This window comes from Periplaneta americana, chromosome 2 (assembly GCF_040183065.1).
Source record: "Periplaneta americana isolate PAMFEO1 chromosome 2, P.americana_PAMFEO1_priV1, whole genome shotgun sequence".
In the NCBI taxonomy this organism is placed as follows: domain Eukaryota; kingdom Metazoa; phylum Arthropoda; class Insecta; order Blattodea; family Blattidae; genus Periplaneta; species Periplaneta americana.
Genome location: NC_091118.1, coordinates 95,326,514 through 95,351,610, shown reverse-complemented (window position 1 = coordinate 95,351,610; position 25,097 = coordinate 95,326,514). Strand labels below are relative to the sequence as shown.

Genomic DNA, 25,097 nt, shown 5'->3' with positions numbered 1-25,097 from the left:
CACTCATGTTAAGTTCTTCTTCTGCAGTCTTCAATCTTGCGATTGGTTTGTAACAGCTCTCCATGCATCCCTATATTTGGCAGGTATTTTCACTTCTTGATATGTGGAGCATCTGGTATCTTCTTTAATATTTGAAAGGTAGTTTATCCGTGGGCGTCCCTTTTTGTTCTTTCCTTCTATTTGTCCTTCTATAATTTTGACAACTTGGTGATGATTTCTAATCAAGTTAAGTTAGCAATAGTAAAATAACAACTTACTATTATGACCGTTTCTGTATGTAGAAAACCATTACAAATATGACAGTATGATAATAATAATAATAATAATAATAATAATAATAATAATAATAATAATGACATCTCTCGACAGTAACAAAATAAGAGGCTACAAGTGACATAGAGCCACAGCTAAAATTTTGTTGCAACTTCAGAGGGTCACCAATTCGTATTTCAGTGTTTGTTTACGAGTACATAGCTTGTTATGAAGTGACACGGATCTTGCATTACTGCTGTTTGTTGTAAATATCCGTGCTGGTGTTACAGGGCAGTTGGACGCGGCGCCTCCATTGCAGCAGGAGGCTGTGCACGGCCAGGTCGCACCCCACCTTCTCGGCAGACAGTCCCCCAACGGCGCGGTCTGCTACCCTGCCGCCGGTCCTCAGCTCCACCATCGACAAGGACGCCAACGGCATCACTGGCGGTGAGTACTGACGTACCAGCTAACAAGTGTCGATAGAGTCTAGCTCTTGAGGCCAGGCTGAATGGCATTTCGATTCTGTATAAAAATGCTTGACACTCTCGTCATTTATTTAAAAAAAACTCTGATCCCCATGTATTACTCCAAGTAACAAGTTCCCGTATTTGAATTTCAACCAACGTATCTTTCATTTGGGATTGGGTAGATCTTGAGTCTTCACACATGCATTTATCGCACTTTAGCCTGTACCTAAAATTAATTAATTATCCTCACATCATGGCCGATTAGATGTAGTCCAGTTCTTCATCCGCCATCACCCACTGTACCTAAAATTAAAGGACCTACTGTCGAGTATCGATTAAAAGTAAGTTTTTTTTAGCTGTGATATATCTCGAACCTTTTTATGAGAGCTGAAACTTTACGACTTACCTGAGCTGAACTCCAGTTGCCATATATGACTCTGACAAATAACGAGTGTCTTTTATAAGTGTTATAACCAGGCTTCGAAACTTCGGACCCGATAGAGCAGTTCAGTGGGAAATCCGCATAACGGCGTACTGAGTATAGTGGTAAAGCGTACATTGGGTGGGGGTACTGTAGAATGAATGCCAACAAAGACGCAAAGGAAAACGCTCTGGATTTGAAGGTTCTGACGAATAATTTGGTTTTCATACAAACCTATTTTGAAACTGTGCCTGGAACTACTACACGGTTAGAAAAGTCAGAGCAAGAGATGCCGGAAGCCCTCAAATTAATTGAGGAAATGACACAGAGAATTAATGAGACACCAAGTATACCTGGTACTGAACGTGTAAAACAGAAGTGGAAATCAATTTTATGTAAAAATAACGGATATGGAACATTGTGTAATATAAACGGCAAATTAGTGGACAAGAGTCACCCGAGAATAAAGGACTGTCTCTTAGAGACTGCAGTGATGTTAGGTTTATTCGTTTTGCTCCTATCACGTCATGCGACGTAGAGCGCAGCTTTTCACAGTACAAACTGTGTTTGGCAGATAACCGAAAAATATTTACGTTTGAGACACTGAGAATGTATCTTGTAGTACATTGCAATTCGGTACTGTAACTGCACTTCCTAAAGATGACCAATAGGATAAATGAAGAAATTAAAATTGCTACATGTTTATTTCCACCATTAACACTATGTATAATTAAACACAAATGCTTATAAAAGACAGGAGAATAAATCCTTTTCACATTCTTTTGACATTGTCATTGTGTAATGTATATTTACTTTCAGAATGTCCATATGTGTGTGTTTCCCCATACTACCGTACTCTATTCTAAATAGCAACGTTGTTACCTCAACACATCTCTACTTTCCACTACCTGCAGCGAGTCAACAACCTATAGTGTATGCACAGTAAACTTATTGTATCGGGTCCCAAGTCTCGAAGCCTGGTTATAACAATCAGTTACTGAGAGCGGACTGAATGACGACTTTGTTCTTTGTAAACGCTCTTGAAACGTTAAATAAGTGAAATTCAGTGCAAGGGTAGCATATTAGTATGGTGATAATGTAAGAATATATTCTTTCTTTCTTTCTTTCTTTCTTTCTTTCTTTCTTTCTTTCTTTCTTTCTTTCTTTCTTTCTCCGTTTTATTTCTCCTGTAGTACCGACTCACAGACTATTGCAGTGTAGGAGAGAGAGAGTATTCCCTCTGAACCTACAATAGGCATCCACACATTGCTGGTCTCACTGGATGTGGGATTGACACAACATAGGATTACCGCAGAGACGTCACAGAACAATCACAAGATAATGGACAACCACCCAGTTTCGTAGTGGAAGATAGGCTTACGTTTTTTCAAGAATATATACAAAAGAAGAAAACAATAGCTAATATAAAAAAAAATTGGAAATATTAGATTCGAATTGACAATTGTACTAATGCATCTGGACTACACCATTGGTATAAAAATATGTTTTGTGGTAGACTATGTACGTACAATATGTAACCTTGGCATGTTTTACTTTTCAAAATCTACTATTTAGCACGAGTTCCATAGAACGTCTGTTTTCTACATCTTGACTTACATTGACAATGTTGTACAGTATGTAGACCTATAAAGCGCTTCATCTCTGTCGTTACTATTTTTGTGAACTGTAGTTTATTATGTATTTATGTATACATATTATAAGAATACAGTAACTCCCCTTAACATTTAAGAGCTGTTACATAGGACAGAATATACTAAACATAGGATTTTAAAAAAAGAAATAAAGCACAAGAACTGTAAGGAACAGAAAATGAAGACAGAGAAAATTAATTTATTACATAGAATTCGAAACTTATACTTAATTGGTAGAGATTGTAGACTATAACAATTTTTTTGAATGCAGTTCAAAACATATTGTATAGGTGGCTTCTTTGAATGGCTAATGATCCACGCAAAGTCGTGAGGACAATTCTCTTTAGACCAGTGATGTCAAAGCAAGCGCATTTTTCTGACCTTGACGTCGTGCGCGGGCAGCAAGCGCTAAGTATGGAAAGAGGAAGGGTTGTGTATATGAATAAGCAACCTGTTTGATTAAGAAAATAGTGGTGCACAAACTTCAAACGGAACGTGAAATTTTATGTCGTTATTTTTATATGGCTTCTTTCTGTTTAATATTATCTATATTGTCTGTAAAAAAAAGTACTAACACTGATTTCTTAATATTGCACTTGTATTTTAAATCTTAATAACATAATAAAGAGTTAAGAAGGAATATCCACTTAAATTCCATAGTAGTATAATATTATACTGTATTAAGTGGATGAAACACATCATTCATAATGAATGTGCTATTCCAAAGAAAGAGATTGAGTATGATATGATAAGTTGGAATTTATATTGATGGTATCTTTAGCCTTACAAAAGTAATCAATAAACTAATCAAAACAATATTACAGTATAAAGCAAAGTTAACTAGGTACTGTATCTGTTTAAAGTGTAACTAATATTACATAACAAAACTCTTGTCGCATTAAGGTGATATTTGTGAGCAACTTCCTATCATCAGAATATTAAATTATTTTGTGCGAGATCGTGCGTATTTGCTTGGTTTCCGCACAAAACCAATCCGCGGAAAGTCTAAAAATCCACATTCAGTATTCCCAACCTAACACACATAACAATTTCCCTCTTCTTACCGCTTAAGTGACATATTTATTTTACTGCTTTAGGCTTTTAACATATTATTTTTAGAGACGTTCAATATAGTAATAATTATAAATAGGAAACTTACCACTGCAATTTCACCTAAATTGCACTGTTAATTATTGTTTTTAAATATTTTCAAAAATTAAGTGAACTCTACAACTCCACTAAAGTTACTGCATTCGTGATGCAAGTAACATTAAGGAAGCCGTGGAAAAATCAACAAGATTCCAGACTCATCATAGACTGGGAAAAAAAAAAAGACAGACGTATATCACGGTCTGCTGGAGTATAGTAAACACAGAAAACATTTTAATCAACAATGTTGAAGATAGATATTTTTGTTTTGTAAATTTGCCGTCATTGAACAGAAACCAAGATGGAGATTTCATTGCAACTAATTAGAAATTCCTCTTTTAGGTATGTAATAAACGATCTTCGCACAAAATAATGTACGATACACGAGCGGTATGTTTTCTTTCAATTCTCGGAAATTAAAAAAGCTCAATTACGTTTCGCTTTTTCAAAATTTCCTCGAACATTAAAACTTCAACATACCGCTATTGTAACGCAGATTACTATTCTCGAAATCTGCTGAAGCTATAGAGCTGACATTTTTGCAACACATGGGCACGTATCTTTTGCTTATGATGTAACAGTAGTTGCTTTGTTAATTCATTTCATTACAAACAATTTCTATGCGAATATTTTCAAAATTTTCACTATCTTCAGTAATACGTATATACGGTATATTAGATTTACAAAAACATTCTGTAAGGCTACTAAATAAATAGGCCTATACCTGAAAATTTCACTTTTCTATACGAAAAGTTGAGAAAATATTTCTTTTGAATAAAAAAATCAAACTTGTGAAAAATGAGCATTAAAATTAAAACTTACATTTTGTACACTTATACTTCTCAGGCAAATCTAAAAATTAGCATGGATACAGTTTTAATAAGTTCTCTTCCCTTTATCAGTGCTGGCCATCCCTGAATATAGCTCGACCAAGCGGCATATACCACCTCTTTCGTCTGTCTCTTTCCTTTCCGCTGTAAAGCGCTCAGGCTCTCCTGGACTCTAAAGCGCTCTTGCTCCTGTGGGCATCAATTGACATGCCTGCTTTAGACCAAAGCGGTACCAGACTTTGGAAAAAGTAGTGGAGACTAGTACCACGAGCTTCGACCATAAGTCTGATGACCTCGTTTTCTTACAGAGAATATTATTTTATCCTTAAAGTAAGCTATGGTAGAAACATGGATGGAATTTTGCTCCTCGGGTATCTCTTCTCGTTGACTTTTATGGTTTTCGAAACGGATGATCGGATCCACAATGTAACCCACGTTGCTGTTTTCTTATGTGGCTGTGATGTCTATTCTCCATGTGCTACAATTCGCAGCAGGCCGTGAACTTCCTCATAAACTTTGTAGTTAGCAGAGCGAAGTCTTCTGCACTCAACGAACAAATCTTATGATGAGCATTTCTAAGAAGGTCTATTTAAGGGGATTCATACAGTAGTGGTTGCATTTTTTACCAAATATTAAAAAATTTCACTAGCACTTCGTGTACTTTCTTCAAATTTTGCACACTTATTCTACATGATTTAGCTTCAGTTTCATATATAATACATCTAGTAACCATGAATATGTTTGAAAGTTTGAATTTGTCAAGAAAAAAATTGTCTTACAAAAAATATGATTTAACATAAAGTGAGAAATTAATAGGCATTTACTATTTTTTTTTTCTTAAATATGAGATCATAATCTAAAGATTGGTTCTCAATGAGCATCACAGCTGACTTCATACTAAAATTTATAGATTTTAAAATTTGAATTTAAGAAATTGTCTCTTTTTCAATCTGTTTTTTACTTTAAAATTTCTCATTTTCCATTCAAATTTAACCATTGTGGTCCAACCTATAGAGATTATTACAAAGGACAAGTGTACAAAATTTGAATGAAATCAGACAAACGGTTTTTGAGATATCAGGTTTTTATCGATAAATGTAATTATCGGGAAAATGACTCTAAAAGTTGGGACATGCTTTTACTTATATCCTGCACTAAAAAGCACCTGCTGCATATCTTACACCCTCCATGTCAACATGCTGTGTGTGTTCTTCCATTCTTAAGCTTCTCCTAATTCTTCTGGCCTTCAGTGTCGATTCTCGTGACCTTTTCTCTGCTGATTTAACTCGTAAAAACTTAGAGATTTTTTGTGAAATATTCTAACGGGAGGTTCTTACGCTGTGGAGCGGAGCGCGTATGAAATGCAAGACAGACGCTTTAGAAGCTACCGGCGAATGCCGCGCGAGCCGCGGAGTAGAGTCGTGCAGTACAATAATCTCCCTGTATTTTCACTTCTAATTCATTGAGTACTGCAATCTTACTATTGTCTCCATTATTGAAGGTGGATATTGCTTCACACACAGCGATTTTAACTAGGTACTTTCATGCCACAATAACTAGGTTTTGGACATATTGTCCACACTTTGTTATTGAAACACTCATTAGCATTCTAAGTTCTTTATTTCAGGCACCTACTAGTAACTGAGTTACACGTAGTTCCTTGAAGATAGGCTTGCCTCCGTAATGATCTTTGGAATTAGATGAGAGTGCTTGTAGCCACATGAAGAACCAGCAGCCTCAGCTGACCGATACAGACACCATGATTCAGATCCTTTAGGACTATAGAAAAAAATAATATTGACGCTAATAATTGGAATTTATATCTGAAAATTTGGTAATATATACAGAAAACTATACTCTATCGATTGAGACAATAAAAAATTTTTCAATTTTTTTTTTTTTTTCCCCTACTATTCTTACTGTATTGTTGTTGTTTAGTCAACTGTCCGAAGAAGGTCTGAACCTTATAAGTGATATCAAAAAGCACCACTTATGAGGCAACTAGGCCAGGAAATAATGGGGTAGGGTGGTCAGTTCCTTTCCCTCTCCATTGAAAACATCGCATAGGACCCTTTAAAGTAAAGAATAGATGTGATACTAAAAATTTACAAGAGGAGAATGTCATTAAAGAAATATAACGTGGCGGAAGTTTAGAATTTCGTTATAATAAATTTACAAGAATTAGATGACAAGGACTATGATGAACTACATACTGACGAAGACAATGAGGATAGTGACAGCGACGACTAACCTCTAGGAGCTTCACTATCTTATAACAGATAATTATTATAATTTATTTTAAAAGTAAGCACATTTTTATAAAATTTCTGTTTCAACATATTCCAGATTAAGATATTTTAGCTTTATCAACTACTATGGTTATCTAGGGTCTGGATGTTATGAAGGTAGTAATATCGGCGAAATGAGTCCAGAGTCCGCACCGGAAGTTACCTAGCATTTGCTCTTCATGGTTTGAGAAAAAAACCTCAACCAGAATTTGAAACCTTGGCCCGCTCGTTTCACGGTCAGGCATGCTAACCTTTACTCTACAGCAGTGGACCATTCAGGTTAATGTGCTTGAAATGAGTGCGGACGGTGAAAGGGAAAGAGAGAGAGAACGCAGAGCTACAACATTGTGCAAATATTTGCGTTTCGTTGTCTGTAATAGAAACAACTTCCCATCCCACAAGGAATGCAATCCCAATGATAGTAAGATAAATGTCCACTTAAGGAATGCAGTCCCAATGATAATAAGATAAATGTCCACTTTCTTGATAAATCGAGCGCGAGATCCTGAATTTATTGCTACAAAAATTACTTTTCGAGTCTGTGATGTAAGTTACTTTTTTTCTCTCTGGGAATTGTAATCAGTAGAGACGAGAATTTCGTCCACTACAAATCCCAAAATATGCATGCATTCATGCACTATCAAACTATGAATCATGCACGAACAAGCGGAAAATACATTAAAATATGCACTTTCATGTTTGTTGCAAATTTCTTATTTCACTTCATCCCCCCCCCCCCGCCACAGTTAATAACTAATAACATTTTTATAAATTGGTTTCTGTGAGATTCTGCACTTTTCAATCAATATGCTTTTGTAGGCAGAGAGTAACCTCTTTACATCGCAAAAAGTTATGGGTGCAAACTTGAATTAACCTTTTTCTGTTATTTAGTTTTTTCTTTCCTTTCCTTCTTCACTCCAAATTCCTGAAGCTAAAATAAAGGACATAAAAATCGAGGAACTGAGGTGTACACTCAAAACCATTAAAACATGTATTTAAACTGAATATAATGTGTATTATATGCATAATTAAGCTAAAAATAGAATAATTTCAAGGGAAAAATTGTTCCGGGGCCGGGTATCGATTCCGGAACCTCTGGTTGAACGTACCAGCGCTTTACCAACTGAGCTACCCGGGAACTCCACCCGACACCGTCTCAACTTTTCCCTTTATATCCACACAATTCGCGTGGGCTGACGAAACGCCAGAGACCCACATCGAATTCACACAATCTCTGTGTGACTTGGAATTGTGGTTTTCTGTTAACGTGCACAGTAACGTATATATTATGCAAATCTAGTCTTTCAGGTAAAGCTCCCGGCCCCGGAACAATTTTTCCCTTGAAATTATTCCAATCTGCTTTACAGGGAGCTTTACCTGAAAGACTAGATTTGCATAATATATACGTCACTGTGTACGTTAACAGAAAACCACAATTCCAAGTCACACAGAGATTGTGTGCACTCGATGTGGGTCTCTGGCGTTTCGTCAGTCCACGCGAGTTGTGTGGATATAAAGGGAAAAGTTGAGACGGTGTCGGGTGGAGTTCCCGGGTAGCTCAGTTGGTAGAGCGTTGGTACGTTCAACCAGAGGTCCCGGGATTGATACCCGGTTCCGGAACAATTTATTTTCCCTTGAAATTATTCAAATCTGCTTTACAGGGAGCTTTACCTGAAAGACTAGATTTGCATAATATATGTCACTGTGTACGTTAACAGAAAACCACAATTCCAAGTCACACAGAGATTGTGTGCACTCGATGTGGGTCTCTGGCGTTTCGTCAGCCCACGCTAGTTGGTGGATATAAAGGGAAAAGTTGAGACGGTGTCGGGTGGAGCTCCCGGGTAGCTCAGTTGGTACAGCGCTGGTACGTTCAACCAGAGGTCCCGGGATCGATACCCGGCCCCGGAACAATTTTTCCCTTGAAATTATTCAAATCTGCTTTACAGGGAGCTTTACCTGAAAGACTAGATTTGCATAAGCTAAAAATTGCTTAAATTTTATCCCCAAAAAGGCCAGGACATGCAAATATGCACGAAAAAAGTACACATATTTGGAACCGGAAAGTAATTAAATAGATAAGTAGGCCTACTAAGTTTGGACTATGTCCTATGTTCCTATAAAAATTGCATTTGCATGGAATTCTCGTCTCTAGTAATCAGACTTTCGCTAACCTACCTACACACTGGATGAGAAATTAGGCTCTCTTTTCGTCTTCACTAATTTTATTGACGAAAATAATAAAGACAAATTTATTGGTGTACAGTAGTGGCAAAAAACCGGACCGGCCCTTGTAGCTGATTTCAGAGCCTTGTTCACTCCAGAGCACGATAGACTGGTAACTAAGACTTTCGTGGTTCGAATCCTGCCTGGAAAGGAAACTTTTTTTGTTTCTTATTCAAATTTATTTCCAGTACTTTTCGATTGCAGCGATATTTTACTACTTAATTGACTTATTATTCCCAGAACATGAATTTTACAAGCAATCGAAAAATATTGGGAATAAATTTGAATAAGGAACAAAAAAAGTTACCTTCCCAGGCAGGATTCGAACCACGAAAGTCTTAGTTACCATCTATCGTGCTCTGGAGTGAACAAGGCTCTGAAATCAGCTACAAGGGTCGGTCCGGTTTTTTTTTGCCACTACTGTACACAGCGATTAAGACGCAGTCTTGATGCTGCACGAAGACTGCAGTAGCAAGTTAGAATGCCGCCTCGGACATGAATGTGGTATCAGTATGATGTTCTGTGTTGTCCATGGTAGAGACCTGAGCACTGATCTCACGTCACTGAAGTCTCGTTACGAGCCTATGTTATGCATTGTGGCTCTCAGTCTGACTTACACGCATCCCCGACGCTGTAAGGCGTTATGGAGATATTTTGAAATTAATTTAATTAAGCGCAGCAAATTAAGACAAAAGAAAACATTTTCAAATTGTAGTCTCATTACAGTTTTAAAATGCTATATTCTTACTTTGGTATGTGTGTAGGTTTTGTTCCAGTATAGTGTTGAAAGTTTTTTTGTGACACCAATTTGTTGAAGTTTTTTTAGTGCATGAGAATTGGTAAATGATTATTGTATTTATTATGTAACAGTCATATTAGTTGCATTTATCCTTGGCATTTCCTAACATACTACGTGCAGTAGGTCATATTTTTTACGCTAATAGATGTGAGTAGATGAATTTTCTTTCTTGGCCTCTCAGCGCATTTCTAAAATCCAAGGAGTATCGACAGTAAAATAAGTTGAAAACTACTGATTTAGTGGATAAAGTCTAAATTGTTTAAAAAATGAGGGAGCTAAGCTGACAAGGGTAAAATGACAAATACTGTAGCGAGGAAGATGGAACCAGCGAAGATGAAGTAACGTCAATCTTAGTAGCTAAAAACGAAGATTTGAAAGAATAATGAAAATATTTCCCTTGTAGTTCTTGTGTTGTCTAAACATAAAGGAAGAATATGGAGGAAATAACAGAATTTATGTTAAGATTATAAATATTGCCTTTGTAATACAGGAGTTAGTTTCGTCAAACTTACAAGGGAAGTACCCCAGCTCGAACGGCTAAAACCGAGTGTGAATGCGTTTAAAATACAGAGTTGTGCTTGTTCTACCACCCATCAAGGTTATTTATCTGTAAAACTCCGCAGTCGTGTGCAATCAATGATTGAAGAATAACGAATCTAATGACTAGAGAAGCACAAATCGCTGAAGAAACAACACCGTGTAACAGACAGTTATGACAAGCAGATCCACAAAATATATAAATGAGATATTACGTGGCAAGAAGCTACACGGCATTTGCTTTAAATAATATACGAGTATAGGGTTTTTCAAAAGTCAGTTCAAACATTAAACCGCTATAAATATTATAATATGAGATAGGGGAAAAACATAAACATCACAGTGCTGGACAAACAAAGAGGTTTACAAAACATTGGGAAGATGTTCGCCGTTCTCTTGTTCAACGCACAGCATTTTGTCTGCGACACCATGTACAGCATTTTGCAGATAATGTCTTGGAATATTGGCAATTTCTTGCGAGATGGCATCTTTCAGTTGCAGTAGGGTTGTTGGATGTGTCAGGAAAACTCGTTCTTTAAGGTAGCCCCACAACCAAAAGTCGGCCGGATTGAAATCTGGAGATCGCGGATGTCACATTGTTGGAAAGTGCCTACTGATGTCACGATTGCCAAACATCTGCGTAATTAATTTTTTTTAGGGATAAAGATGTGGGGTGGAGCGCCATCTTGCATGAAGATTATGTTTTCCATATCGTGATTCCTCAGTCTAGGGATGACGAAGTTCTGTAACATGTTGTAGTAGCGCTCCTGGTTTACTGTAACAGTCTGTCTTATTCCATTATTGTCCACACCTGTAGAGTAACGGTTATCGCATCTGGACGGGAAACCAGGTGGCCCGGGTTCGATTCCCGGTCAGGGAAAGTTACCTGGTTGAGGTTTTTTCCGGGGTGTTCCTTCCACTCAATATGAGCAAATGCTGGGTAACTTTCGGTGCTGGACCCCGGACTCACTTCACCGGCATTATCACTTTCATCTCATTCAGACGCTAAATAACCTAAGATGTTGATAAAGCGTAGTAAAATAACCAACTAAAATAATTAATGATGGAGTTAACACGCGTAATTAAGGTTCGGTTTCTGACAAAAGTCATCAGTAGGCACTTTTAAACCATGTAGCCTCCGCGATCTCCAGATTTCAATCCGGCCGACTTTTGGTTGTGGGGTTACCTTAAAGAACGAGTTTTCCTCACACATCCAACAACCCTACTGCAACTGAAAAATGCCATCTCGCAAGAAATTGCCAATATTCCAAGACATTATCTGCAAAATGCTGTGCATGGTGTGGCAGACAGGATGCTGTACATTGAACAAGAGAACGGCGGACATCTTCCCAATGTTTTGTAAACCCCGTTGTTTGTCCAACACTGTGATGTTTTTATTTTTTCCCTATCTTAAATATTATAATATTTATAGCGATTTAATATTTGAACTGACTTTTGCCATACCCTATATATTAACATAAGCAGTGTGTACCTGTCCGTATATTCCGAACTAGAAGATGCTGTCTTGTAGCAGCTTCCAGAGCCCACGATTGAATGTGCCAGTAGTGGACTACCGATCACAGTCTCTGGCTCTGTCAAACTGTGCTCTTACAGTCTCTTTTACAGCCTTCATATTTAATGTTTTGTTTCCCTTGAAGTGCGCCTCACATAATCCAAAATTACCTTGCAGTTGGATTTGAAACGAATGCAGCTATAACGGTTGATTAATTTCCTGCAAGAATTGTAACCGCGATTAAAATAATCATAAATATTGTCCAATGTTAGATCATCAAGACACTGTAGCACACTAGGTCGTGATATTTTTTAGAGTGAAGGTAAGTATTCATTTTGACTTGCAGTTCCTTTATTTGCTGGAGAGGACGGTCCAGAACTGTTGGAACTCTCATACCCATGTGCTGTTTCTTCTCCGCCATCAGACTCACAATCACTATTCCTATCCAATATGTCGGTATCTACTTCTGATAATTCCCCGTAGTATTTTTGCATTATAATGTCACGTAATATGCGTGCAAACGGCTCATGCTCACTCCAATTACATTCTCATTATCCGGTGTATAAGTTCGACATACCTTTTCACGCAGAAGGTAAACAATGTTCACAGGATTGACTTCAGCCTACTCATATCTGCCGTTAATACGTGCACTTCACTATTGAACACCGTAATAGTCTCGCTCTCTGTAGAGCTCCGACGTAGTGAGGTTAGTACGCTAACTTTTAGATGGCGATAGCGGTCGCACACGTAGTTTTACAGATGAATGGCATTGGTAGCTTTTCGAACAGGTACAACATTCTATTTTAAACGCATTTCCAGCCGGTTTTAGCCGTTCGAGCTGGGGTACTTCCCTTGTTAGAAAAAGTTTGTCCTCTACGTGAAACCATTGTGAACTGTTTTGAAATATAGGCCTATAGGCTACCTGTTTGTATCTGTGATTTTTTTGTAGTTCCTAAAAGACGTATTGTTGTATTAAGAAACTAGCGGGTAACTCATGACAGATGAGGATTAAGCATCGCTTGATTTAGAACGCACATTGTGTGCACAGTGCCCTTTGCTAAGCAGGGATGTTGCGCTAGTGCAATGTTTACTTATTCGTCGCTCTTTTATGGGCGTGGTAACTTTTTGTGCTAGTGATACCGGTCTTTCAACAGTGAAGTCTTCTTTGTGTGAAATAAACCACAGCTTTTATGTTAGTGTTCTTTTTATTATCTTTTACCAACAATTCTCCTCCCTTACTAACTGATGTGAAAACATAAACATTACATACCTTCAAATGCGGTTATGTAAACATGTTGGCTAGATGAGCTCGCAGTTATAATTCTTTCTAGTTTGTTTGATGTAAACATTTTTTTCCGTTTCTTTTTGCATTCTGCAAGATACACTACGAAGAAAATATAATGATCATGCAGAAAAGAAAAATCAATTACACAATATTAATGGAAATAATTATTACGTAGACGAAGTTTTCACAACTTCACTGCACTTCACCAGACTATAATATAGCCTATAGGAAATGCAGTTGAAAGCGGAGAGCGCTTTGTAGAGAATATGAATCACACCAAAAAACCATCATTGTTCCATGGCGTGCCATGTTGCCTGTTATACTGAACTTTAAGAAAGATGTTCTTCGTTTATCCACTAACTTTTTGGAGACTGATCTCTGCGACGTATTGAGATATGGTGTACTTGAAAACTATTTTTGGTAATCTGTCCTCTTCCGTAGGTTGTAGGTGATCTTACCAGTTTTGACGATATCTCTTAAGCTGGTAAGGTAAGGTTATGCAAGATATCTTAAGTTTCTCCCTACTGAGTGCATTTCTTTGGTGGTCTGGCCTAATCAAACCCAGCAACATTTTCAATAAGCGCAATTTGAGCTTCTTCTAGTTTTTGTAGATTCATTTTCTTCAAAATTAACATTCCACTGTCATAACTCAGTGGTTCTTTTAGTGTGATGTTTTGTGAACTTTATATTCTATCCTTGTTCATTTGTTTGCCGAAGTTCCTTTTAATATTTTAATTCATCTTAAAAATACAGTACTAAGACCATTCAAAAGTTACTTCAAACTCTATAGCGTGATAAGTATTGTAATATTTGAAGTAGATAAAAAAAACAAACACATCACTGTGTTGGAAAACAATGAAGTTTTTCAATTGTTGCTTTTTGCATTTCATAGTTACCATTTTCTTGATTGAAACATGAATGATTTTATTAGTACTGCTACAACAGTTTTGAAGTTTGAAGCCGTTGTTCTGTCATTAAATTTTAGGTTACAACTGATCTAATAATATTATGAAAGCGATAGGAGTCTTTCTCAAGGTTTAGAAAATTTAGAACACCTAACAGTTTAAGAGAAGTTCTGTGTTCCATTTGTTATTGCGGAGATTTAATCAGGATTTTGAGGAAACTAGTACTGTTGCTGATATGAAAAAATCTGGAAGGCCAAAAGTAATCATTGATGTTACTGCTGCTGAGGTGCTTCATTCACGCAATGAAATATGTAGCAATAATTATTATGAGATTAGTTTGATATTAGTGACGTAGGTCTAGCCAGGCATCTTCAATTGAGTTAGGCCTATAGCACAGTTTGGAGAATTCCAAGAGAACGTCTTCTTAATCTGACCCATATAAATTAAACCAGTATTCGCACTCAACGTGACGAGCAGAAAAAATTTTATTTTCCTTTATTTATGCTAGCAGACATTCAACTTAACAATAATTGGCTGCACAAAGTTGTCTGGACAGACGAAGCACGTTTATTTGTTAATAGTGGAGTTAACACATGTAATTTTAGAATTTGATCTGAAAATGACTCCAGATTTTAATTCAATAAGACTTCCATGATTAAAAAGTAATTTTATGGTATGGCTTTATTTCGAAAATCGTTATTCGTCCATATTTTTTTCGAAAAAGACAGTATATAATAGAGATTGTCACAGTAAACGGGGAGCGCTACTATATGCTACAGGACTTCGTCAACCCTAGACTGAGGAATAACGACCGGAAAACAATCTTCATGCTAGATGGCGCACCGCCCCACATCTACACTCCCGTAAAACATGGTTCTTTGGCGATGATGTCATCAGTACTTTCCAACAATATGGTCTCCAGATGTCATTATGTTACAGAACGCGTTTTCGTAGCACACTCAACACTTCTATATAGCAAGTGAAAGATAATACTTCGTAAGACTTTAGGAATAATATTCCAAAACATTGTCTGCAAAATGCTCTTCATGAAAGAATAGTGTTTTTTAAGCAAGATATACTGTACATATTCCGAAAGTTTTGCAAAAGCCAATCCCCATTGTTTGCTCAACACAGTGGTCTTTGTTTTTACTTCAAATATTATATTATTTATAACGCTTTAAAATTTGAAGTGACTTGCCACAAAGGCCATCCGTGAGACTTAGATAATCATCGCATATAGGAGAGACAATGGGCCTAATACTGCCTAAGTACAAAAATTCAACCCGGTTCCAGCCCTCGTGAAATCAATAACTTATCAATTTGCAGAGATTAACATAAAATAATCACGACATCAATATTGAAAGTTACACTTCGTAGTACCAACCTACTTTATAGACTCCTGATTCACGGATAGACTACTGGCATGGTGAGGGGTAACGGTATTACTGGAGGTTATGGTTTCGAATCCTACTTGGACTGAACATTGTTGGATTTTTCTGTGATTTTCTCTTACTGTATGGCAATGTCAGGTAATATAAACGCACGGAAAATTCTCGGAATCATCTCTCAAAAATATATTTTCGCATTTTCTATTCTAATGGCGGTAGATAACAGCTACGTGATGCAGCTTCCTGAGATAAATTTAAAAATATACACCGATAGTTTTGGCTACTATACATATTGTACTTTGTATTTTATGTAATGGCCGATACTTTGATCGGATCGACGTGGTTATGTATTATCTACAGCAGTGTTGAATTTAATCCTTTCTCCGCGGGGGGGGCATTTATACTATACCGGGGGGGAGGGAGGTGGAACAGACAGCAAAAGAACAATAATTCAGATCTTACCTAACAGAAGTTGTCTATCGTTACCTTACTTCTAGAATCCCGTAACTCCGTTAGAGGAAATTATAGAGTAGAGCAAAACACCTTCCTTATTATTTTTATATCCCAGCTAACAATTATTTTGCATTTGTTATTTATAAAATATAATAACATTTGTAGACTTTATTAGCAGATGGGCACTGAAAATATGCACAGATTTCACTCATAATCCAAGATTGAGGAGGAAATTTGACTTACAGGGTTTTAGAAGTAAGCTGACGCTATATAAAAGGGAACATAGAGAAATAGGCTCTATTAAAGAAATAGAGCTTTCAGTCGTTTATATTTGATTTAAATACTACAACATGTTAATATATGCGTTAACTAAAAAATGTTAATATAATTATGTAAAAATATGATGAATATGAATTATATCCCTCCGTGTAAAATTGTCACATAAAGACAGTATTAAATCCTTTGTACATAAACTGCCTGATTTAGTAGGACCACAGGTAGCAATTACTCAGCCATTAAATTAGACGAATACGTCTATCAGTAGCTTTTCTAATGTTTTAAAGGGCACTGATATTCAACATCACATCTCCTTTTTGAAGAGCTTCGATGTCATTTTAATGCATTTCATACAGTTTTACAAAATGTGCTATCCCAAGTATGATTGAAATACAACCAATCACATTTAGTTTCCCATTGTTTTTGATATTTGATTTCGCGTCCAGAAATTCAAAATGTTCTTCATTAAATGCAACGAATACACTTTTCATTGATTTCTCAATAAATATTTTCTCTTTAAGAAAAGTACGCAATGTCTGCTGTTTTACCATCGTACACTGAAATATTTATATTTAGTATAGGCCTAATATACGTTATAACTAGACTTCGTTGAAATGCCACACGCAGCATGCAATCTGGTTGCCGATGTACGGTAGTATAGAAGAGGTGAGCAACCTCCCGGTCTCGTAGTATAAGCAGTTCATGTTAAGAGTTGTGACCGGTCCAAATAGATAAAGCAGCTACAGCTAATTTATATCTATGTAAGCACTTGTTTTTGCATTACTGTGGTTGGAATAGTCAAAGCTTAACATTTGTTCAGTGCAGACAAGAATTCAATCAAACATACTAAAATGAGAGTGTTGCTGTTCCAAACAATGCCCCTGGAATACCCTTACCCCCGCAGCCAGTCTTGACCCGTTGGAAAACGTGGTTGGATGCTGTTAATTATTATGCAGAATATTACGGCAAAATAACGGAGGCAATTGATGCATTGGATAGCACAGACAGTTCCGCTGTTGCAGCTGTAAGATCATTGCCTTCTGAACAGCTATTGGAAGATATTCTGTTCATTTATTCTAATTTTAAAATCGTGTCCAAAAGCATCACCCTGTTAGAATCGTCTAAACTAAAACTCTCAGACGCCCTTAATAAAGTGATAAAGTATCACAAACCGTTATCCAAAATAACAATTCACTAATTTCAGAAAAAGTGTAATGTAAGTTGAGAAACATTATTGCTAAAAATTCTGGCTGCCTATTCACAACTTCGTATTACAAATGATGTACTATCAGATCACGACAAGACGTCTGAAGTTGGTGTACTAAAAGGTAGTGACTTCCTGTTCTTCAAATATGCACCTACTGTATTACATTTTACCAATATAAAAACTGTTTGAGTGACCATCGGAGGAGGTTCACTTTGTAGTCGCTCAAAATGTACGTAACTCTTCACTGCAATGCACATATTCAAGGATGATGTGAGTATCCTACATTAAATTTTAAGAGTTAATATATCTCACTACAAAATAATTGCGTATTTACATGTTTAGACATTTGCTACTTCAATGATCATTCATTATATTCCTTGAATGTAGGATACAAGTTCTATTGTAACCGCAGTATACTGCTCAGTGCTTACATCAGAGGCATACTCCATCCGTTGCACGTCCCCTTCTCATACAGTCTATACCGCGTGCGTAGTAAACCTTACGATTCTCGTGGAAATTCCACGATGTCTAGTTATAACTATTTTAGTAAACAAAATTATTAAATTTTGCTAAACAAAGTTAACATTGAAAGCTACGTCAATATAAATACAACATATCTGACGTTTTAACTGTAAAGATGAAGAGAGAAAATTCAGATGATTTAAATTTTTGAAACCAAGGTTGGCCGGCAGACCACCAATCTTGAAGGAAACAACTATACCTGAAAATCTACTTCACAATTTATTTTAGTTACTGAAGAGTCATATCAAATTGAAATATAATATCGTATTAATTGTGAGGCTATTAATTATGAGAGGCTAAGGGAAGGGTATTCGAGGATAAGGTGCTTAGGAAAACATTTGGGGCTAAGAGGGATGAACTTACAGGAGAACGGAGAAAGTTACATAACGCAGAACTGCACACATTGTATTTTTCACCTGACATAATTATGAATGTATTCTTCACCTGACATAATTATGAATGTTAAATCCATACGTTTGAGATGGGCAGGACATGTAGCACGTATGGGCGAATACAAAAATACATGTAGAGTGTTGGTTGGGAGGCTGGAAGGAAAAGGACCTTTGGGGAGGCCGAGACCTAGATAGGAGGATAATATAAAATGGATTTGAGGGAGGTAGAATATGATGATAGAGACTGGATTAATGTTGCTCAGGATAGGGACCAATGGTGGGCTTATGTGATGCAGCAATGAACCTCCGTGTTCCTTAAAATCCATTTGTAAGTGAATTAATTGTATTTTAAAGTTAAAAAAATCTCCAAAAGGCTGTAATGACAAAATCTCATTACACTAATATGATTCTCATTATATCAGTATATCTTAGATTTATATTTTGCTTCCTATAACATAGTTATAGTAAAATACTATTAAATTAATTCTCATCATTTAACCAACAAGTTATCTCAACTTAATTGAATCGGTCGGAGCTAAAAGGAATTAAGTCAGAATATACAGTTTTGGGTTTGCGACAATTTGAACAACAGATGTCATGCGCATCGAACGGAGGAAGAAGGAACTAAGACTTTTAAATATTCTTTCATCTTCTATAATATAAAAATATAATATTTGTGTTATTAGTGGAATGTTTTTTGCTTCTCTTGAAAAGTTGTGAAAAGTGACTTAATTCCTTTTAGCTCCGACTGATTCAATTATAATTCTTTAGTGTATTGTAAATATTCATAATTTAAATATGTATGTCACTATTGTATTGATTCAGGCTGGTTGAGTGGAAGAGGAGGCCTTACACTGCCAGCGAAAATGAAACATTCTAATCTATTATCTCCGGCAGGGACATCCCAGAATATGGAGTGTGGAAATTCTCCCCCTAGTCACTCCCTGAATTCATCACTGCTGTACAGTTTTGCTGACAGTAGTATCACATTCTAGTATATACAATCACGAAGCTCAATACTTAGGGAATATGCATCCATAGATAGTTGCTAACCACTAGGATCGCTACTATCGCATCACAGACAATGCGAAACAGTACCGGTACAGTCTATTTTTCCTAGTACTCTCACAACTCAAGCTTCGTGACTGTATTATACTAGACTGTAGTAGTATGCTACCGGTTAAACCGCAATGTTGATGTTTTTCTGTGCTATCTCAGCGTTGTGTTAACTCCACGCCACCGAAGATCCACTGAATGCCCGTCTATTGCAGATTGGAAAGAAGTCGAATTGTGAGATTCCTGTGTACCGATCTCTAGAGAGAATAAAAACTCGATTTGTGAATAGTTTTTCGTCGCCTCAAGATCTATATCCGCACGCACGCCACTGAATTTGGCTGAGCACAACTGGATTTCTCTCGCCGTATGATCCGGTGACCCGAGGTTACCCATGTCTGACCGGGCATGAGATTTCGTGGTCTTTTACAATAATGCGGACAGTTGGTAGTGAACTTCTCGTGAAGCCGATTTCACGACCTCCTCTGCAGAGAAAAAGAAAAGCGAAATCCCTTACATTCTCCACAAACTTGCGTACCGCAGAGCGGGAACATTTGCTTTATTAAATTTCCATCATTCTGCCTAGCGCCACAATGGAACGAAACCTGCTTTCGCCTCAAGAGGTCTCTGGTGTGCTTTGCAACTATAGCTCTCGTTTTATGAGCAGGGCAACGAACGGGCGCATAGCTGAAGGAAATTTTCCCTTTGGGATTTCTTGTTCGGACGGTACTACGTAATAATACACAACAAAAAGAAATACGTGCTTTGCATTGGCTGTGGCTCATGCTACCATAGAAACAGGGTGGAGTAGATTAGTTTATTTTGCATTCCATCGGAATTGGAAAGAATGATAGTCTCTATATGTCTGTCTTTTGAATTTTGTGAGGTTTTGGATACCTATAAGTGTTGAACTCGTATGAAATTTCACTCTTTTGCGGCAGTTTTTCGAGGATTTTTCCCAACTCTTCGACTAAATGCTAGTTAACTTTCGGCATATGGTTCACGGGCTCATTTATCCAGCATGACTAATCATTATCAGCAGATACGGAAAGCAAGGAGAAACTGTCTGTCTATCATTCATTTTGCAGAAAGGAACCAACCCACATTATACCTAAACTGAGAACAATGCACTTTAAAGCTAAACGTGAGTGATAAATTCACAAATAAATATAACTACATAGCCTACTTATTGCTTTAATCAAAAGCGTATCATAGGCTACGAAATATCTTTGTTCAAAATATGGATCCTTGGAATTACGAGTATTTAATTATTGAGACATTAAATTTGTTTGTGAGATGGTTCCTGTATGCAAAATGTGGTCCATTTCTCTAAAGCTGTCGTATGCACAGAACCGATTTCCGACAATTTTGCCTGGAATTCATTGACTTTATTCCGGGAAATTTTTTGGTGCTGTAAAATTTACTACATGAACTTCCTGGCTTTACAGTTGAATTACTATGATGAACCGAAATACATACGAAGTTTAAATGCAGTAATTTTACGTTTCCATATGATGAATAATTGGTAGAACGGAGAAAAATTCTCTACGGCACCGGGACTCGAACCCGGGTTTCTAACATTACATGCTGGCGCTTTCTACACTAAGTCACACCGGATTCAAGCTCCGATGCCGGATTGAATCCCTCTCATTTTAAGTTTTACCTACTGTGTTCCCCTGTGTTGGCATACCCTCGTGTACCATGTCACAGTATGTGTGACAGTAGACACAATGTCCAAACTCAAGTACAGAGGTGCTCTCATTACGAGTGTCTGAGTGGCCGGGGTCCGACGGAACATGGCGCCGCCGCACAGTGTGTAATTTAGTGAGTCTAGCCGGCCAAAAATCATTTCTCTAAAACTAATCGCTCAATTTTCATAAAATTTATATATACCTCCAATTATTTGAAGTGAATACGTTTTTAATAATGAAAATGAAAATGGCAACTATTTTTACTGAAAATAAAAATAGTAATATTGTAAAAAAAATTCGATTCGAGTGAAAAAAATAAATTAATGTTCATAATATGGGATTAATGTTCATAATGTGGAATACACTTAAAATTGAAAGCGTAAGGCGAAGGAATATTGCTACATATCTTACTCGTTCGGACGTCAGATGCATCCCCATCACAATCTATATCCTCGCTGCTAGTCTCTCCTTCGACAGCACCCACTAATGGAGGCTCGGAGACAACTGCAGCACTACTATTGAAATCGACCGCAATTTCCTCTTCTTAATTTCTTTAAGCTGGTGATGTAAGGGTCCAAAGAAATAAGTAGCCTGAGTAAAAGATCGGTATTTGTGTCTTTCTTGATGTTTTTCTTGCCAAGACTTCTCTGAAAAGTATAATATAGTATTTGTTCCTCGTTTCCTGGGCTTCCTCAGATAGTTTGCCAGTAAGTATAATAGTGTCCTGTGACCTTCTGTCCATGAGCCAAAAGTTTGTGAAGGATTGTAGGCATATAATACTATTTGTGCAAGCATAAATATAATTCCCTTGTCTCCCTTGCATACATGTCAAGTGCCCGTTCATCAGCATTGCAAAACCGCATGAAAAAGGTTTCTGGTATATTATGTGTAAACGACTTATTAGATTTTCATCTATTCCCGTTATATATGCGAAAGTGGAAACCTCCCTGAAAAATATTCTTGCGGTATTTGCATCGTTTTTATTGCGACTGCTTTGTTTTATCATGTCAACAGCATGTCATGTCAACATGCCTGAACCTATCCTATCTTCAATGTTTCGCAATAAGTAAAACGGTGGATCTAAATTAACTGTTACAAGATTTTGTATTTCCCTTAATTCTTTATATTGATTTGAGGTCAACTGTAGATCAGTAATCAAAGCGAGATCCTTATTAGGTGACAATTGTTGGTCGTTCCTGCAAAATCAATTTTTACGATTTTTTTTTCTATTTTGTCGCACGTTGAAGTAATGAAAGTGAAAGCTCTCCTACAATATTGGCCGCATCTCTTTTCCTAGAAGTTCTAAAATTCATATGGGCAACAGAAAGCTTTTCTTCTGGCGATCTTTCTTTAAAATGTGGACTAGTTTTTTTTCCGTTTTGATCTTTCGCTAAGTCTCCGAAAAGTTTACGTGGACGTCCACGAATGCTTGTACTGGCAGAATCAAATTGGAATTGTTTTGTAGTAGATGGCAAAGTATTATATTTTTTTTTTCAGACTTTGCATCTTGGTTGAAACATAGCGCATTATATTTTTAGACATTTTTCTCATTTCTGCTGTATTTTTCCCACCATAATCGAATTTTCGAGCATAGAAATTTAATTCATTTTTTATTTACTGTAAAATGTCTTCAGAGTAATCTTTGAGACCAAAATGTTCAATTATATTCGAGAATTTCACTTTTATTTAGCTCTTGTTCCACATCTGGAAAACAGCTCTCCGGATTACGGAGCGCATGGTGTCTGAAAATAATTAATAGCTACCCTGTCTGCATCTGTTTGCAGAAAAAAATCACGACGTCGTATTCAGAAAAGTATAATGAATATCCCTACAAAATTTTATCGAGGTGATATAGGGCTACACCTTTTAAAAGTCAACTCGAAATATATAATAAGGTAAAACTCAAACTCTTTGCACTTGTTTATCCAGACACTTATTCTAGACAATAAGATAATTTTTGCCACGAAAATTAGCTTATATGTAAGTACATACCTTCTTATGATATATCCACACTCTGTATTAGAAAAAATAGTGTGTTAACTTTACCACTTTGCACCATCCAAACAGATACTTCGCGCCCGCCTCTGCAGCGTAAATGATCTTATCGGAGACATGCAACTTTCGCTCTGTTGTGAGGGTCCCCGAACAGATGTAAGCATCTGTCTACACTTGGATAGTATACTTTGGAGTGTTATAAACACGTCTATATAAGAATTTAGCATTAAAGATAGGGTGTGAAAATTGATTTTTGGCCGGCTAGCTGCTTGAAATTACACACTGTGCGCCGTCTTGAATCACAAGTGATTACTTACGCTTTATCATATTACTATGGTGTACCGAAGTACATATGGAGTTTCAGTGCAGTGTGGTTTGGTGTTAAGTTCGTAATAATTGTTGTGGATTGCGCCTATTTTATTTTCATACCGGTAAACGGCACTAATACTCTCGCCTCCCACGTTCTGTACGCTAGTTAAGGTCAATGTATTCAGGTAACATTAAGATAATATAGGAAAAACACAAGACTACTGGACATACCAATGTTGCTAACCAACCATGCTATAAATGATCGTGTTATGCGATATTTGTAACCCTGATTCGATATGCGATAACACTTTAGGATAATGTGATCATTTTCGTAAATCGGAATATCAGTCCTTTGAATCCATTCCACTGTGCTTTCCATAGGAAGAAATGATCACATTAAGGAAACATTTGAGTTTAATCTATGCTATTTGTTCTCTCTGGATAAACGTTTTAGATCTGTCCCGCTTTCCTTCAGAATTCTCAAGGGAGAAATCGGATTCTTCCCCAGTCAGTTGTAGGCTTACATAATAGTTTTCTAATCAGTTAATCGATGATGCTTCTTTTGGACAAGAAGTGATCGAAAGTTTATTTAGTATTGTGTTACACCCTCTCCACAAGTCTCATATTATTGTAACGTTAATTATTTAAGCACAATTGATAGTACCAATATACAAAAATTGTCAAATAAATTAAAAAAAAAAGTATTGTGTAAAGTTTCGATGTCATGAAGTATGTTTGCGATCATTTTGTGGAAAAGCCGATAATTTTTAGACTACAATCCCATAATTTTGTATTTGAAGGTCGGCAACGCTGGGACATACCAGTCTGTATGTAGAACGTTTCCTGCTGGGTTTCGCATTGCGTACAACAGCGAGTATTTATATTTTCTCATCCTACTCACTTATCTCTGCCGGACAAGTGAAGACAAGATTTTCAGATAATTTTTCAGGTGCCAAATTTGCTACTTGTCGTACAGTGCATATTTTGTTAGGGAATTTACATAAATTGGAAGAAAGAAAGCGTAAGGGAAGGGACATGTTTTCACAGAGAAGACTATAAGCGTTATGAAAACTTCATGTACGACTTTTAAATACATTTCTATATTTAATTTTTTTAATAATATAATCACTACTACTGGTAATCGTGAATGGATATTCAGGAGATAATTATTCAACTATTATCCAAGCCGCATAACGGAAACCGGTAGCGCAATTGCTGACAATGAAAGTATTGCTCAGCGGTAAGAAAATAAAACTGGAAAATATTTTGATTTGGGGATAGTTTCATATGGTCAATGTGTGGTGGCGAGTCATCATTTGTCACCAAAACAAGACCGAAAAGGACCCGATTAAACCATATTAAAACAAGAATGTTCGGTATAAAGCATTTAAATTAATCGATTGTTTTTCTGTTAGAATATTTAATGTCGTACTAACATTATACTCAGAACACGTAAGATTTACTTGATTACCCTTACTTCATTGCTC

General features: G+C 36.7%; 1 protein-coding gene across 1 annotated transcript in view; it reads left to right on the top strand.

Moving 5' to 3' along the window:
• Positions 1-296: 296 nt before the first annotated feature.
• Positions 297-25,097, top strand: part of MCU (mitochondrial calcium uniporter) — a 480,123-nt gene continuing 455,322 nt past the window's right edge. The window contains exons 1-2 of the mRNA XM_069819636.1: positions 297-302; positions 543-699. Of these exons, the coding sequence (XP_069675737.1) occupies positions 297-302; positions 543-699 (163 nt within the window). The remainder of the gene's footprint in view (positions 303-542; positions 700-25,097) is intronic.